The sequence below is a fragment of the Oncorhynchus tshawytscha genome, linkage group LG16, assembly GCF_018296145.1.
Source record: "Oncorhynchus tshawytscha isolate Ot180627B linkage group LG16, Otsh_v2.0, whole genome shotgun sequence".
NCBI lineage: Eukaryota > Metazoa > Chordata > Actinopteri > Salmoniformes > Salmonidae > Oncorhynchus > Oncorhynchus tshawytscha.
Window position 1 is genome coordinate 17,136,998 of NC_056444.1, and position 15,983 is coordinate 17,152,980.

The window sequence follows — 15,983 nt, forward strand, 5'->3', positions numbered from 1 at the left end:
TTACTGTGTCTCTGATAACCCAACCTGGACACACACACACACACACACACACGTGTGTGCATTGGTTTTGTGTGTGAGCGTATGTGTGTGTGTGTCTAGTGCCACTCCACTGCTCTTTACTCTGTTGATTCAGTTAATTAGTCTGGTAGAACATGACTGAGTCTCCATAGAGCACTGGACACACACACACACACGCACACAGGCTGCTGTTTTCTTGCTTGTTTAAACTGCTGTATTTGCTGTGTGTGTATGTTTTGTAGGCAAGTGTGTGTTACCATCTCTGTCTCTTCAGGTAGTGTGTGTGTGCGTGCATTTGTGTGTGTCTTTGCGCATGTGTGTTGCTTCGACTAAAGACAGAGATCGTGTGCGACAGGTCCAGAATGTCCTCGGGGCAGTGGACATAACTCGAAATAACTTGACTGTGTGTGTGAGTGTTGGCTGGCTAGCTGGGGGTGTCAGATCAGAGGACAGACAGTGTTTTATATTTAGCTGCAGCGGCAGCAGCACCTCAGCCCTGCTAGAGAGCTCTACAACCCAACTGTCTATGTGTGCTGTTCAAGTACCTCTGGGAAGTATAAGCTGTTTTGAAGAGCGTGTGTGAGTGTGTGTGTTGTAGAAGGACAGAGCCTGAGGAGATGCACATACCCCGTCCAGACCAGCGTGTGAGTATTTGTGGGAACAAGCGGTGCAGCGTCTGACGGAACCGGAGAGGAGAGGTCTGGATCGACAGATTCACACGCTCCACCGGGCACTAGGCAGCGGACAGCCGGTTTGCTGACTTTCTGATTGTTGACACATTTTCTCAGAGCCATCATATAACTCTCTTTCTCTCTCTCTCGCTCGCTCACTACTCCCCCCCTCGTCTCTGTGTGATAGTGTTGAACTAGCCTGATCTGGTCTGGTTGGTAACACAGTAAGGTAATGATGTGTGAGGTGCAGTCAGTGGACAGACTCAGACCCACACGACTCCCCAGGCAACAGATGCACTGAGACACTAGCTCAGCTCCAATCCTCAGGAGGAGAGGAAAACCAAGGAAGAGCGAGACGAACTCCGCTTTCACCCCTGGGGCCATGGACACGGCTGGTCAGAGTGCGCCGGCGACCGAGGCAGGGGGAGAGGGTCGAGGAGGAGGGGGGGAGAGTCGCGAGGGAGTGTTTGTAGGGTCTGTGGACCGGGAGAATGTGTCCAGCCCAAGCCCCTCCACCAAGCAGCGGTCCCTGAGGGCAGTCTATGTGCTGAACGATGGGCTGAAGGCAGTGCTGGCGACCAGCCCCGAGTCGGGGGCACTCCAGTGTCTGCAGAGAGCCTGTGATGCAGAGAGCGCTCTGCTGACCACCGTCACCTTCGGACGACTGGACTTTGGAGAGACCTCGGTGCTGGACACCTTCTATGATGCAGGTTTGTGTGTGTGTGTCATTATTATTTTTCACAATCATTTCAACAGTTGAAGTTGAGTTTTGATCTGCTCCTGGGGTTTTTGAAAAATGCTTTTTGCAGGAAGAAAGGTTACAATACATGATATTTGTAAAGTTATGAGCAGCTTTAGCCAGGTTAAAGAAGATTGAGATTCATAATATATCGGTAATAGGATTTGTCATTGTTTTATTGTGATGATGAACTCACGCAGTATGCACACGTGGTGAACAGACTGGCAAGATAATGACTCGAACAATCCACGAGGGCGCGCAGGAAAACATGCAGCAACACATAGATACCAATTTATTTATTTATTTATTACAAAGGATTTTTTCAAATATGTAAAAATATTCCAAGACTGGAAGCTGTATAAGAAAATATATAGACAAACTTAATAGTTTACTTTATCTTACAGCATATTATTTATGCAGCAACGAACACCAAGGCCACATGTTATTTCCTTGTTCTGGTCTGGTGTCCTGACCTTAACCCTACTAACCCCTGCCCTATCCCTACCTGCCTGCAAGCTCTCCAGGAACACATTGCCTGCCTGCCAGCCGGAAATATGACTATCTGGTGTGTGTGTGTGTGTGCCTGCACGCTTGTGTGTGACAGACTGGCCTTGTTGCGTGTGCCGTTGGTATCATGCTGTGTTGACCCACTTCCTAGTAACACGTGATGTGTTTGTTATATGGGTCGGCTTACAATATTAACTGTCATGATGATGATGATGATGATGATGATGATGATGATGGCTATGACACACTGACATGTTCTGCTGCGTTCTCTCACTCCCTCGCACTCTCTAATAAGACACAAGGAGTCGACACGCGTGTGCGGCAGCATGGCTGTGTAAGATGATCCTCAGACTGCTTTCATTTCTATTTATACCATACCATTATGTTGTCCACACCTCGCCTACAGCTGCTCCCGAGCCGGGTGACCAAACATCAACACCAGGGCTGCCATCGGTAGGCAGGAAACAGAACAAAACATTTTCCAACAGAGGATATACTAACGTTACCTGAACTTCTCCAACAAGAAGCGCTAAATTTGATTTATCTTGTCAAAAATGTGGCTAGGTTAAAACCTACTGAACACAACTCTGAAGAACGGCAATACTTGTCAGCACTACCACCATAATACAGACACTACCACCATAATACAGACACTACCACTATAATACAGACACTACCACTACAATACAGACACTACCACTACAATACAGACACTACCACTATAATACAGACACTACCACCATAACACAGACACTACAACTATAATACAGACACTACCACTACAATACAGACACTACCACTATAATACAGACACTACCACTATAATACAGACACTACCACCATAATACAGACACTACCACTATAATACAGACACTACCACTACAATACAGACACTACCACTATAATACAGACACTACCACTATAATACAGACACTACCACTACAATACAGACACTACCACTATAATACAGACACTACCACTATAATACAGACACTACCACCATAATACAGACACTACCACCATAATACAGACACTACCACCATAATACAGACACTACCACCATAATACAGACACTACCACCATAATACAGACACTACCACCATAATACAGACACTACCACCATAATACAGACACTACCACTACAATACAGACACTACCACAGATACTACCAATATAATACAGACACTACCACTATAATACAGACACTACCACTATAATACAGACACTACCACTACAATACAGACACTACCACTATAATACAGATACTACCAATATAATACAGACACTACCACTATAATACAGACACTACCACTATAATACAGACACTACCACTATAATACAGACACTACCAATATAATACAGACACTACCAATATAATACAGACACTACCACTATAATACAGACATTACCACTAAAATATCAACACTACCACTACAATACAGACATTACCACTATAATACAGACACTACACTACCACTACAATACAGACATTAACACTGTAATACAGACACTGCCACGATAATACAGACACTACTACTACAATACAGAAACAACCACTACAATACAGACACTACCACTATAATACAGACACTACCACTACAATATGGATACCACCACTACAACACAGACACTACACCACCAATACAATAGAGACACTACCACTACAATACACACACTACACTAACACTACAATACAGACACTACCACTACAAAACAGACGCTACCACTACAATACATATACTACCACTACCACTACAAAACAGACGCTACCACTACAATACATATACTACCACTACCACTACAAAACAGACGCTACCACTACAATACATATACTACCACTACAGAACAGACATTACCACTATAATACAGACACTACACTACCACTAAAATACAGACACTACACTACCAATATTTTTTATTTAACCTTTATTTAACCAGGCAAGTCAGTTAAGAACAAATTCTTATTTTCAATGACGGCCTAGGAACAGTGGGTTAACTGCCTGTTCAGGGGCAGAACGACAGATTTGTACCTTGTCAGCTTGGGGATTTGAACTTGCCATCTTCCAGTTACTAGTCCAAGGCCCTAACCACTCGGCTACCCTGCCGCCCCATAATACAGACACTACACTACCACTACAAAACTGGCACTACACTACCACTACAATACAGACACCACATTACCACTATAATACAGACACTACCACTATAATACAGGCACTACTTTACCACCATAATACAGACACTACACTACCACTATAATACAGACACTACACTACCACTACAATACAGACACTACCACTACAATACAGACACTACCACCACAATACAGACACTACCACGATAATACAGACACTACACTCCCACAATAATACAGACACTACACTCCCACTATAATACAGACACTACACTACCACTACAAGACAGACACCACACTACCACTACAAGACAGACACTACCACTATAATACAAGCACTACACTACAATACAGACACTACCACTACAATACAGACACTACCACAACAATACAGACGCTACACTACCACTGCAATACAGACACTACACTACAATACAGACACTACCACTATAATACAGACACTACACTACCACTACAATACAGGCACTACCACTATATACAGACACTACACTACGACTACAATACAGACAATACCACTATAATACAGACACTACACTACCACTATAATACAGACACGACCACTATAATACTGACAATACACTACCACTACAATACAGACACTACAATACCACTACAATACAGACACTACCACTACAATACAGACACTACACTACCACTACAATACAGACACTACCACTACAATACAGACACTACCACTACAACACAGACACTACCACTACAATACAGACACTACACTACCACTACAATACAGACACTACCACTACAATACAGACATTACCACTACAATACAGACTCTACCACTACAATACAGGCACTACCACTATAAAACAGACACTACACTACAACTACAATACAGACACTACAATACCACTACAATACAGACACTACCACTATATACAGACACTACCCTACGACTACAATACAGACACTAAACCTACAATACAGACACTACACTACGACTACAATACAGACACTACCACTACAATACAGACACTACCACCACAATACAGACACTACCACGATAATACAGACACTACACTCCTACGATAATACAGACACTACACTCCCACTATAATACAGACACCACACTACCACTACAAGACAGACACCACACTACCACTACAAGACAGACACTACCACTATAATACAAGCACTACACTACAATACAGACCCTACCACTACAATACAGATACAACACTACCACTGCAATACAGACACTACCACTACAATACAGACACTATCACTATAATACAGACTCTACACTACCACTACAATACAGGCACTACCACTCCAATACAAACACTAGCACTACAATACAGACACTACACTACCACTACAATACAGACACTACAATAACACTACAATACAAACACAAACACTACAATACAGACACAAACACTACAACACAGACACCACCACTACAATACAGACACTACACTACCACTACAATACAGACACTACCACTACAATACAGGCACTACCACTATAATACAGACACTACACTACCACTACAATACAGACACTACAATACCACTACAATACTAACACTACAATACAGACACTAACACTACAACACAGACACTAACACTACAATACAGATACTACACTACCACTACAATACAGGCACAACCACTATAATACAGACACTACACTACCACTACAATACAGGCACTACCACTATATACAGACACTACAATACAGATACTACAACTACAATACAGACACTACCACTACAATACAGACACTACCACTATAATACAGAACCTACAGTACCACTACAATACAGGCACTACCACTATAATACAGACACTACACTACCACTACAATACAGACAATACCACCGAAAGACAGACACTACCACTATAATACAGACACTACACTACCACTATAATAGAGACACTACACTACCACTACAATACAGACACTACAATACCACTACAATACAAACACAAACACTACAATACAGACACTAACACTACAACACAGACACTACCACTACAATACAGACACTACACTACCACTACAATACAGACACTACCACTACGATACAGACACTACCACTACAATACAGGCACTACCACTATAATACAGACACTACACTACCACTACAATACAGACACTACAATACCACTACAATACAGACACTAACACTACAATACAGACACTAACACTACAACACAGACACTACCACTACAACACAGACACTACCACTACAATACAGACACTACACTACCACTACAATACAGACACTACCACTACAATACAGACATTACCACTACAATACAGACACTACCACTATATACAGACACTACACTACGACTACAATACAGACACTAATACTACAATACAGACAGTACACTACGACTACAATACAGACACTACCACTACAATACAGACACTACCACTACAATACAGACACTACACTACCACTACAATACAGACACTACCACTACAATACAGACATTACCACTACAATACATACACTACCACTATATACAGACACTACCACTATATACAGACACTACACTACGACTACAATACAGACACTAAAACTACAATACAGACAGTACACTACGACTACAATACAGACACTACCACTACAATACAGACACTACACTACCACTACAATACAGACACTACCACCACAATACAGACACTACACTCCCACGATAATACAGACACTACACTCCCACTATAATACAGACACTACACTACCACTACAATACAGACACTACCACTACAATACAGACATTACCACTACAATACATACACTACCACTATATACAGACACTACCACTATATACAGACACTACACTACGACTACAATACAGACACTAAAACTACAATACAGACAGTACACTACGACTACAATACAGACACTACCACTATAATACAAGCACTACACTACAATACAGACCCTACCACTACAATACAGAAACAACACTACCACTGCAATACAGACACTACCACTACAATACAGACACTATCACTATAATACAGACTCTACACTACCACTACAATACAGGCAATACACTACCACTACAATACATACACTACAATACAGACACTACCACTACAACACAGACACTACCACAACAATACAGACACTACACTACCACTACAATACAGACATTACCACTACAATACAGACACTAGCACTACAATACAGACACTACACTAACACTGCAACACAGACAGTACCACTACAAAACTCACACTACCACTACAATACAGACACTACAATACCACTACAATACAGACACTACCACTGCAATACAGACACTACCACTACAATACAGACACTACCACTATAATACAGACATTACACTACCACTACAATACAGGCACGACGACTATATACAGACACTACACTACAATACAGATACTACACTACCACTACAATACAGACAGTACCACTACAAAACTCACACTACCACTACAATACAGACACTACAATACCACTACAATACAGACACTAACACTACAATACAGACACTACCACTACAATACAGACAGTACACTACCACTGCAATACTGACACTACACTACAATACAGACACTAAACTACCACTACAATACAGACACTACCACTACAATACAGACATTGCCACTACAATACAGACACTACCACTACAATACAGACACTACACTACCACTGCAATACAGACACTACACTACAATACAGACACTACCACTATAATACAGACATGACCACTATAATACAGAAACTACCACGATAATACAGACACTACCACAATAATACAGACACTACCACTACAATACATACATTATCACTACAATAGAGACACTACACTACCACTAAAAAACAGACACTGCCACTACAATACAGAAACTACCATTACAATACTCACACTAACACTACAATACAGACACTACCACTATAATACAGACACTACACTACCACTACAATACAGGCACTACCACTATAATACAGACACTACACTACCACTACAATACAGACACTACAATACCACTACAATACAGACACTAACACTACAATACAGACACTACCACTACAATACAGACACTACACTACCACTACAATACAGACACTACCACTACAATACAGACACTACCACTACAATACAGACACTACACTACCACTGCAATACAGACACTACATTACAATACAGACACTACCACTACAATACAGACACTACCACTACAATACAGACACTACACTACCACTGCAATACAGACACTACATTACAATACAGACATTACCACTACAATACAGACACTACACTACCACTACAATACAGACACTACCACTACAATACTCACACTACCACTACAATACAGACACTGACACTATAATACAGCCACTACACTACCACTACAATACAGGCACTACCACTATAATACAGACACTACACTACCACTACAATACAGACACTACCACTACAATACAGACACTTCCACCACAATACAGATACTACACTACCACTACAATACTCGCACTACCACTACAATACTCACACTACCACTACAATACAGACACTACCACTACAATACAGACACTACCACTACAATACAGACACTACCACTATAATACAGACACTACACTACCACTACAATACAGGCACTACCACTATAATACAGACACTACACTACCACTACAATACAGATGCTACCACTACAATACAGGCACTACACTACCAGACTACACTACTACCACTACAATACAGGCACTACCACTATAATACAGACACTACACTACCACTTCAAGACAGACACTACTACCACTACAAGACATACACTACCACTACAAGACAGACACTACCACTATAATACAGACACTACCACTATAATACAGACACTACACTACCACTATAATACAGACCCTACACTACCACTACAATACAGACACTACCACTACAACACAGACACTACCACTACAATACAGACACTACACTACCACTACAATACAGACACTACCACTACAATACAGACACTACCACTACAATACAGGCACTACCACTATAATATAGACACTACACTACCACTACAATACAGACACTACAATACCACTACAATACAGACACTACAATACCACTACAATACAGACACTAACACAACAACACAGACACTAACACAACAACACAGACACTACCACTACAACACAGACACTACCACTACAATACAGACACTACACTACCACTACAATACAGACACTACCATTACAATACAGACATTACCACTACAATACAGACACTACCACTATATACAGACACTACACTTACGACTACAATACAGACACTAATACTACAATACAGACAGTACACTACGACTACAATACAGACACTACACTACCACTACAAGACAGACACCACACTACCACTACAAGACAGACACTACCACTATAATACAAGCACTACACTACAATACAGACCCTACCACTACAATACAGATACAACACTACCACTGCAATACAGACACTACCACTACAATACAGACACTACCACTATAATACAGACAATACACTAGCACTACAATACAGACACTACAATACAGACACTACCACTACAACACAGACACTACCACTACAATACAGACACTACACTACCACTACAATACAGACACTACAGACACTACACTACCACTGCAATACAGACACTACCACTACAATACCACTACAATACAGACACTACCACTACAATACAGACACTACACTACCACTACAATACACTACAATACAGACACCCCCACTACAATACAGATACTACACTACCACTACAATGCAGACACTACCACTACAATACAGACACTACCACTACAATACAGACACTACCACTATAATACAGACACTACACTACCACTACAATACAGACACTACCACTACAATACAGACACTACACAATACAGACACTACACTACAATACAGACACTACACTACTACTACAATACAGACAGCACCACTACAAAACTCACACTACCACTACAATACAGACACTACAATACCACTACAATACAGACACTAACACTACAATACAGACACTAACACTACAATACAGACACTACCACTACAATACAGACACTACACTACCACTACAATACAGACACTACCACTACAATACAGACACTACCACTACAATACAGACAGACAGCAATACAGACACTACCACAAAGACAGCAGACACTACTACAATACAGACACTACCACTACAATACAGACACTAAACTACAGACACTACAATACAGACACTACCACTACAATACAGACATTGCCACTACAATACAGACACTACCACTACAATACAGACAGACACTACCACTACAATACAGACACTACACTACCACTACAATACAGACACTACCACTATAATACAGACACTACACTACCACTACAATACAGGCACTACCACTAATACAGACACTACACTACCACTACAATACAGACAATACCACTATAATACAGACACTACACTACCACTATAATACAGAAACTACCACTACAATACAGACACTACAATACAGACACTACCACTACAACACAGACACTATCACTATAATACAGACACTACACTACCACTACAATACAGTCACTACACTACCACTACAATACAGACACTACCACTACAATACAGACACTACCACTACAATACAGACACTGCCACTACAATACAGACACTACCACTACAATACAGACACTACACTACCACTACAATACAGACACTACAGCACTGCAATACAGACACTACCACTGCAATACAGACACTACACTATGACTACAATACAGACACTACCACTACAATACAATATACTACACTACCACTACAATACAGGACACTAATCACTATAATACAGACACTACACTACCACTACAATACAGGACACTACCACTACCACTACAATACCACTACAATACAGATACTAACCACTACAATACAGACACTACCACTACAATACAGACACTACCACTATAATACAGACACTACACTACCACTACAATACAGACAATACCACTGAAAGACAGACACTACCACTATAATACAGACACTACACTACCACTTACAATACAGACCACTACCACTACAATACCACTACAACCACACAGACACTACCACAATACAGACACTACAATACAGACACACTACAATACAGACACTACTACACTACAATACAGACAAACTACACTACCACTACAATACATACACTACAATACAGACACTACAATACAGACACAGACACTACCACTACAATACAGACACTACCACTACAATACAGACATTACCACTACAATACAGACACTAGCACTACAATACAGACACTACACTACCACTGCAATACAGACAAAACTCAGACACTACCACTACAATACAGACACTACACTACCACTACAATACAGACACTACCACTGCAATACAGACACTACCACTACAATACAGACACTACCACTACAATACAGACACTACACTACCACTACAATACAGACACTACCACTACAATACAGACACTACACTACAATACAGACACTACCACTACAATACAGACACTACCACTACAATACAGACACTACACTACCACTACAATACAGACACTACACTACCACTACAATACAGACACTACCACTACAATACAGACACTACCACTACAATACAGACACTACACTACCACTGCAATACTGACACTACACTACAATACAGACACTACACTACCACTGCAATACAGACACTACCACTGAAATACAGACACTACCACTACAATACAGACACTACACTCCCACTATAATACAGACACTACACTACCACTACAATACAGACACTAACCCTACAATACAGACACTACCACTATAATACAGACATGACCACTATAATACAGAAACTACCACGATAATACAGACACTACCACAATAATACAGACACTACCACTACAATACATACATTATCACTACAATAGAGACACTACACTACCACTAAAAAACAGACACTGCCACTACAATACAGAAACTACCATTACAGAACTACTACAGACACTAACACTACAATACAGACACTACCACTATAATACAGACACTACACTACCACTACAATACAGGCACTACCACTATAATACAGACACTACACTACCACTACAATACAGACACTACAATACCACTACAATACAGACACTAACACTACAATACAGACACTACCACTACAATACAGACACTACACTACCACTACAATACAGACACTACCACTACAATACAGACACTACCACTACAATACAGACACAACACTACCACTGCAATACAGACACTACATTACAATACAGACATTACCACTACAATACAGACACTACACTACCACTACAATACAGACACTACCACTACAATACAGACACAACACTACCACTGCAATACAGACACTACATTACAATACAGACATTACCACTACAATACAGACACTACACTACCACTACAATACAGACACTACCACTACAATACTCACACTACCACTACAATACAGACACTGACACTATAATACAGCCACTACACTACCACTACAATACAGGCACTACCACTAAAATACAGACACTACACTATCACTACAATACAGACACTACCACTACACTACAGACACTACCACTATAATACAGATACTACACTACCACTACAATACAGACACTACACTACCACTACAATACAGACACTACCACTACAATACAGACACTACCACTACAATACAGACACTACCACTACAATACAGACACTACCACTATAATACAGACACTACACTACCACTACAATACAGGCACTACCACTATAATACAGACACTACACTACCACTACAATACAGATGCTACACTACAATACAGGCACTACACTACCACTACAATACAGGCACTACCACTATAATACAGACACTACACTACCACTTCAAGACAGACACTACGACTACAAGACATACACTACCACTACAAGACAGACACTACCACTATAATACAGACACTACCACTATAATACAGACACTACACTACCACTATAATACAGACCCTACACTACCACTACAATACAGACACTACCACTACAACACAGACACTACCACTACAATACAGACACTACACTACCACTACAATACAGACACTACCACTACAATACAGACACTACCACTACAATACAGGCACTACCACTATAATATAGACACTACACTACCACTACAATACAGACACTACAATACCACTACAATACAGACACTACAATACCACTACAATACAGACACTAACACTACAACACAGACACTAACACAACAACACAGACACTACCACTACAACACAGACACTACCACTACAATACAGACACTACACTACCACTACAATACAGACACTACCATTACAATACAGACATTACCACTACAATACAGACACTACCACTATATACAGACACTACACTTACGACTACAATACAGACACTAATACTACAATACAGACAGTACACTACGACTACAATACAGACACTACACTACCACTACAAGACAGACACCACACTACCACTACAAGACAGACACTACCACTATAATACAAGCACTACACTACAATACAGACCCTACCACTACAATACAGATACAACACTACCACTGCAATACAGACACTACCACTACAATACAGACACTACCACTATAATACAGACAATACACTAGCACTACAATACAGACACTACAATACAGACACTACCACTACAACACAGACACTACCACTACAATACAGACACTACACTACCACTACAATACAGACACTAGCACTACAATACAGACACTACACTAACACTGCAACACAGACACTACAATACCACTACAATACAGACACTACCACTACAATACAGACACTACACTACCACTACAATACAGACACCCCCACTACAATACAGATACTACACTACCACTACAATGCAGACACTACCACTGCAATACAGACACTACCACTACAATACAGACACTACCACTATAATACAGACACTACACTACCACTACAATACAGACACTACCACTACAATACAGGCACTACGACTATATACAGACACGACACTACAATACAGATACTACACTACTACTACAATACAGACAGCACCACTACAAAACTCACACTACCACTACAATACAGACACTACAATACCACTACAATACAGACACTAACACTACAATACAGACACTAACACTACAACACAGACACTACCACTACAATACAGACACTACACTACCACTACAATACAGACACTACCACTACAATACAGACACTACCACTACAATACAGACAGTACACTACCACTGCAATACTGACACTACACTACAATACAGACACTAAACTAACACTACAATACAGACACTACCACTACAATACAGACATTGCCACTACAATACAGACACTACCACTACAATACAGACACTACCACGACAATACAGACGCTACACTACCACTGCAATACAGACACTACCACTATAATACAGACACTACACTACCACTACAATACAGGCACTACCACTATATACAGACACTACACTATGACTACAATACAGACAATACCACTATAATACAGACACTACACTACCACTATAATACAGAAACTACCACTACAATACAGACACTACAATACAGACACTACCACTACAACACAGACACTATCACTATAATACAGACACTACACTACCACTACAATACAGTCACTACACTACCACTACAATACAGACACTACCACTACAATACAGACACTACCACTACAATACAGACACTGCCACTACAATACAGACACTACCACTACAATACAGACACTACACTACCACTACAATACAGACACTAGCACTGCAATACAGACACTACCACTGCAATGCAGACACTACACTATGACTACAATACAGACACTACCACTACAATACATATACTACACTACCACTACAATACAGGCACAATCACTATAATACAGACACTACACTACCACTACAATACAGGCACTACCACTATATACAGACACTACACTACCACTACAATACAGACAATACCACTGAAAGACAGACACTACCACTATAATACAGACACTACACTACCATTACAATACAGACGCTACAATACCACTACAATACAAACACAAACACTACAATACAGACACTAACACTACAACACAGACACTAACACTACAACACAGACACTACCACTACAATACAGACACTACACTACCACTACAATACAGACACTGCACTACCACTACAATACAGACACTACCACTACAATACAGACATTACCACTAATATACAGACTCTACCACTACAATAAAGGCACTACACTACCACTACAATACAGACACTACAATACCACTACAATACAGACACTAACACTACAATACAGACACTAACACTACAACACAGACACTAACACTACAACACAGACACTAACACTACAACACAGACACTACCACTACAACACAGACACTACACTACCACTACAATACAGACACTACCACTACAATACAGACATTACCACTACAATACAGACTCTACCACTACAATACAGACACTACCACTATATACAGACACTACACTACGACTACAATACAGACACTAAAACTACAATACAGACAGTACACTACGACTACAATACAGACACGACCACTACAATACAGACACTACACTACCACTACAATACAGACACTACCACCACAATACAGACACTACCACGATAATACAGACACTACACTCCCACGATAATAAAGACACTACACTCCCACTATAATACAGACACTACACTACCACTACAAGACAGACACCACACTACCACTACAAGACAGACACTACCACTATAATACAAGCACTACACTACAATACAGACCCTACCACTACAATACAGACACTATCACTATAATACAGACACTACACTACCACTGCAATACAGACACTACACTACA

The 15,983-nt window shown here is 40.4% G+C and overlaps 1 protein-coding gene across 5 annotated transcripts in view; it reads left to right on the forward strand.

Annotated features, from left to right (window-relative positions):
* The first annotated feature begins 375 nt into the window (after nucleotides 1-375).
* Nucleotides 376-15,983, forward strand: part of map3k15 (mitogen-activated protein kinase kinase kinase 15) — a 78,689-nt gene continuing 63,081 nt past the window's right edge. For 2 of the 5 annotated variants that reach the window (XM_042298865.1, XM_042298867.1), the window contains exon 1: nucleotides 377-1,399. In XM_042298865.1, the coding sequence (XP_042154799.1) occupies nucleotides 1,072-1,399 (328 nt within the window). In that variant the 5' untranslated portion in view covers nucleotides 377-1,071. Of the gene's footprint in view, nucleotides 1,400-15,983 lie in introns of all 5 variants that reach the window. The other 3 variants (XM_042298864.1, XM_042298866.1, XM_042298868.1) reach the window with 2 other exon arrangements.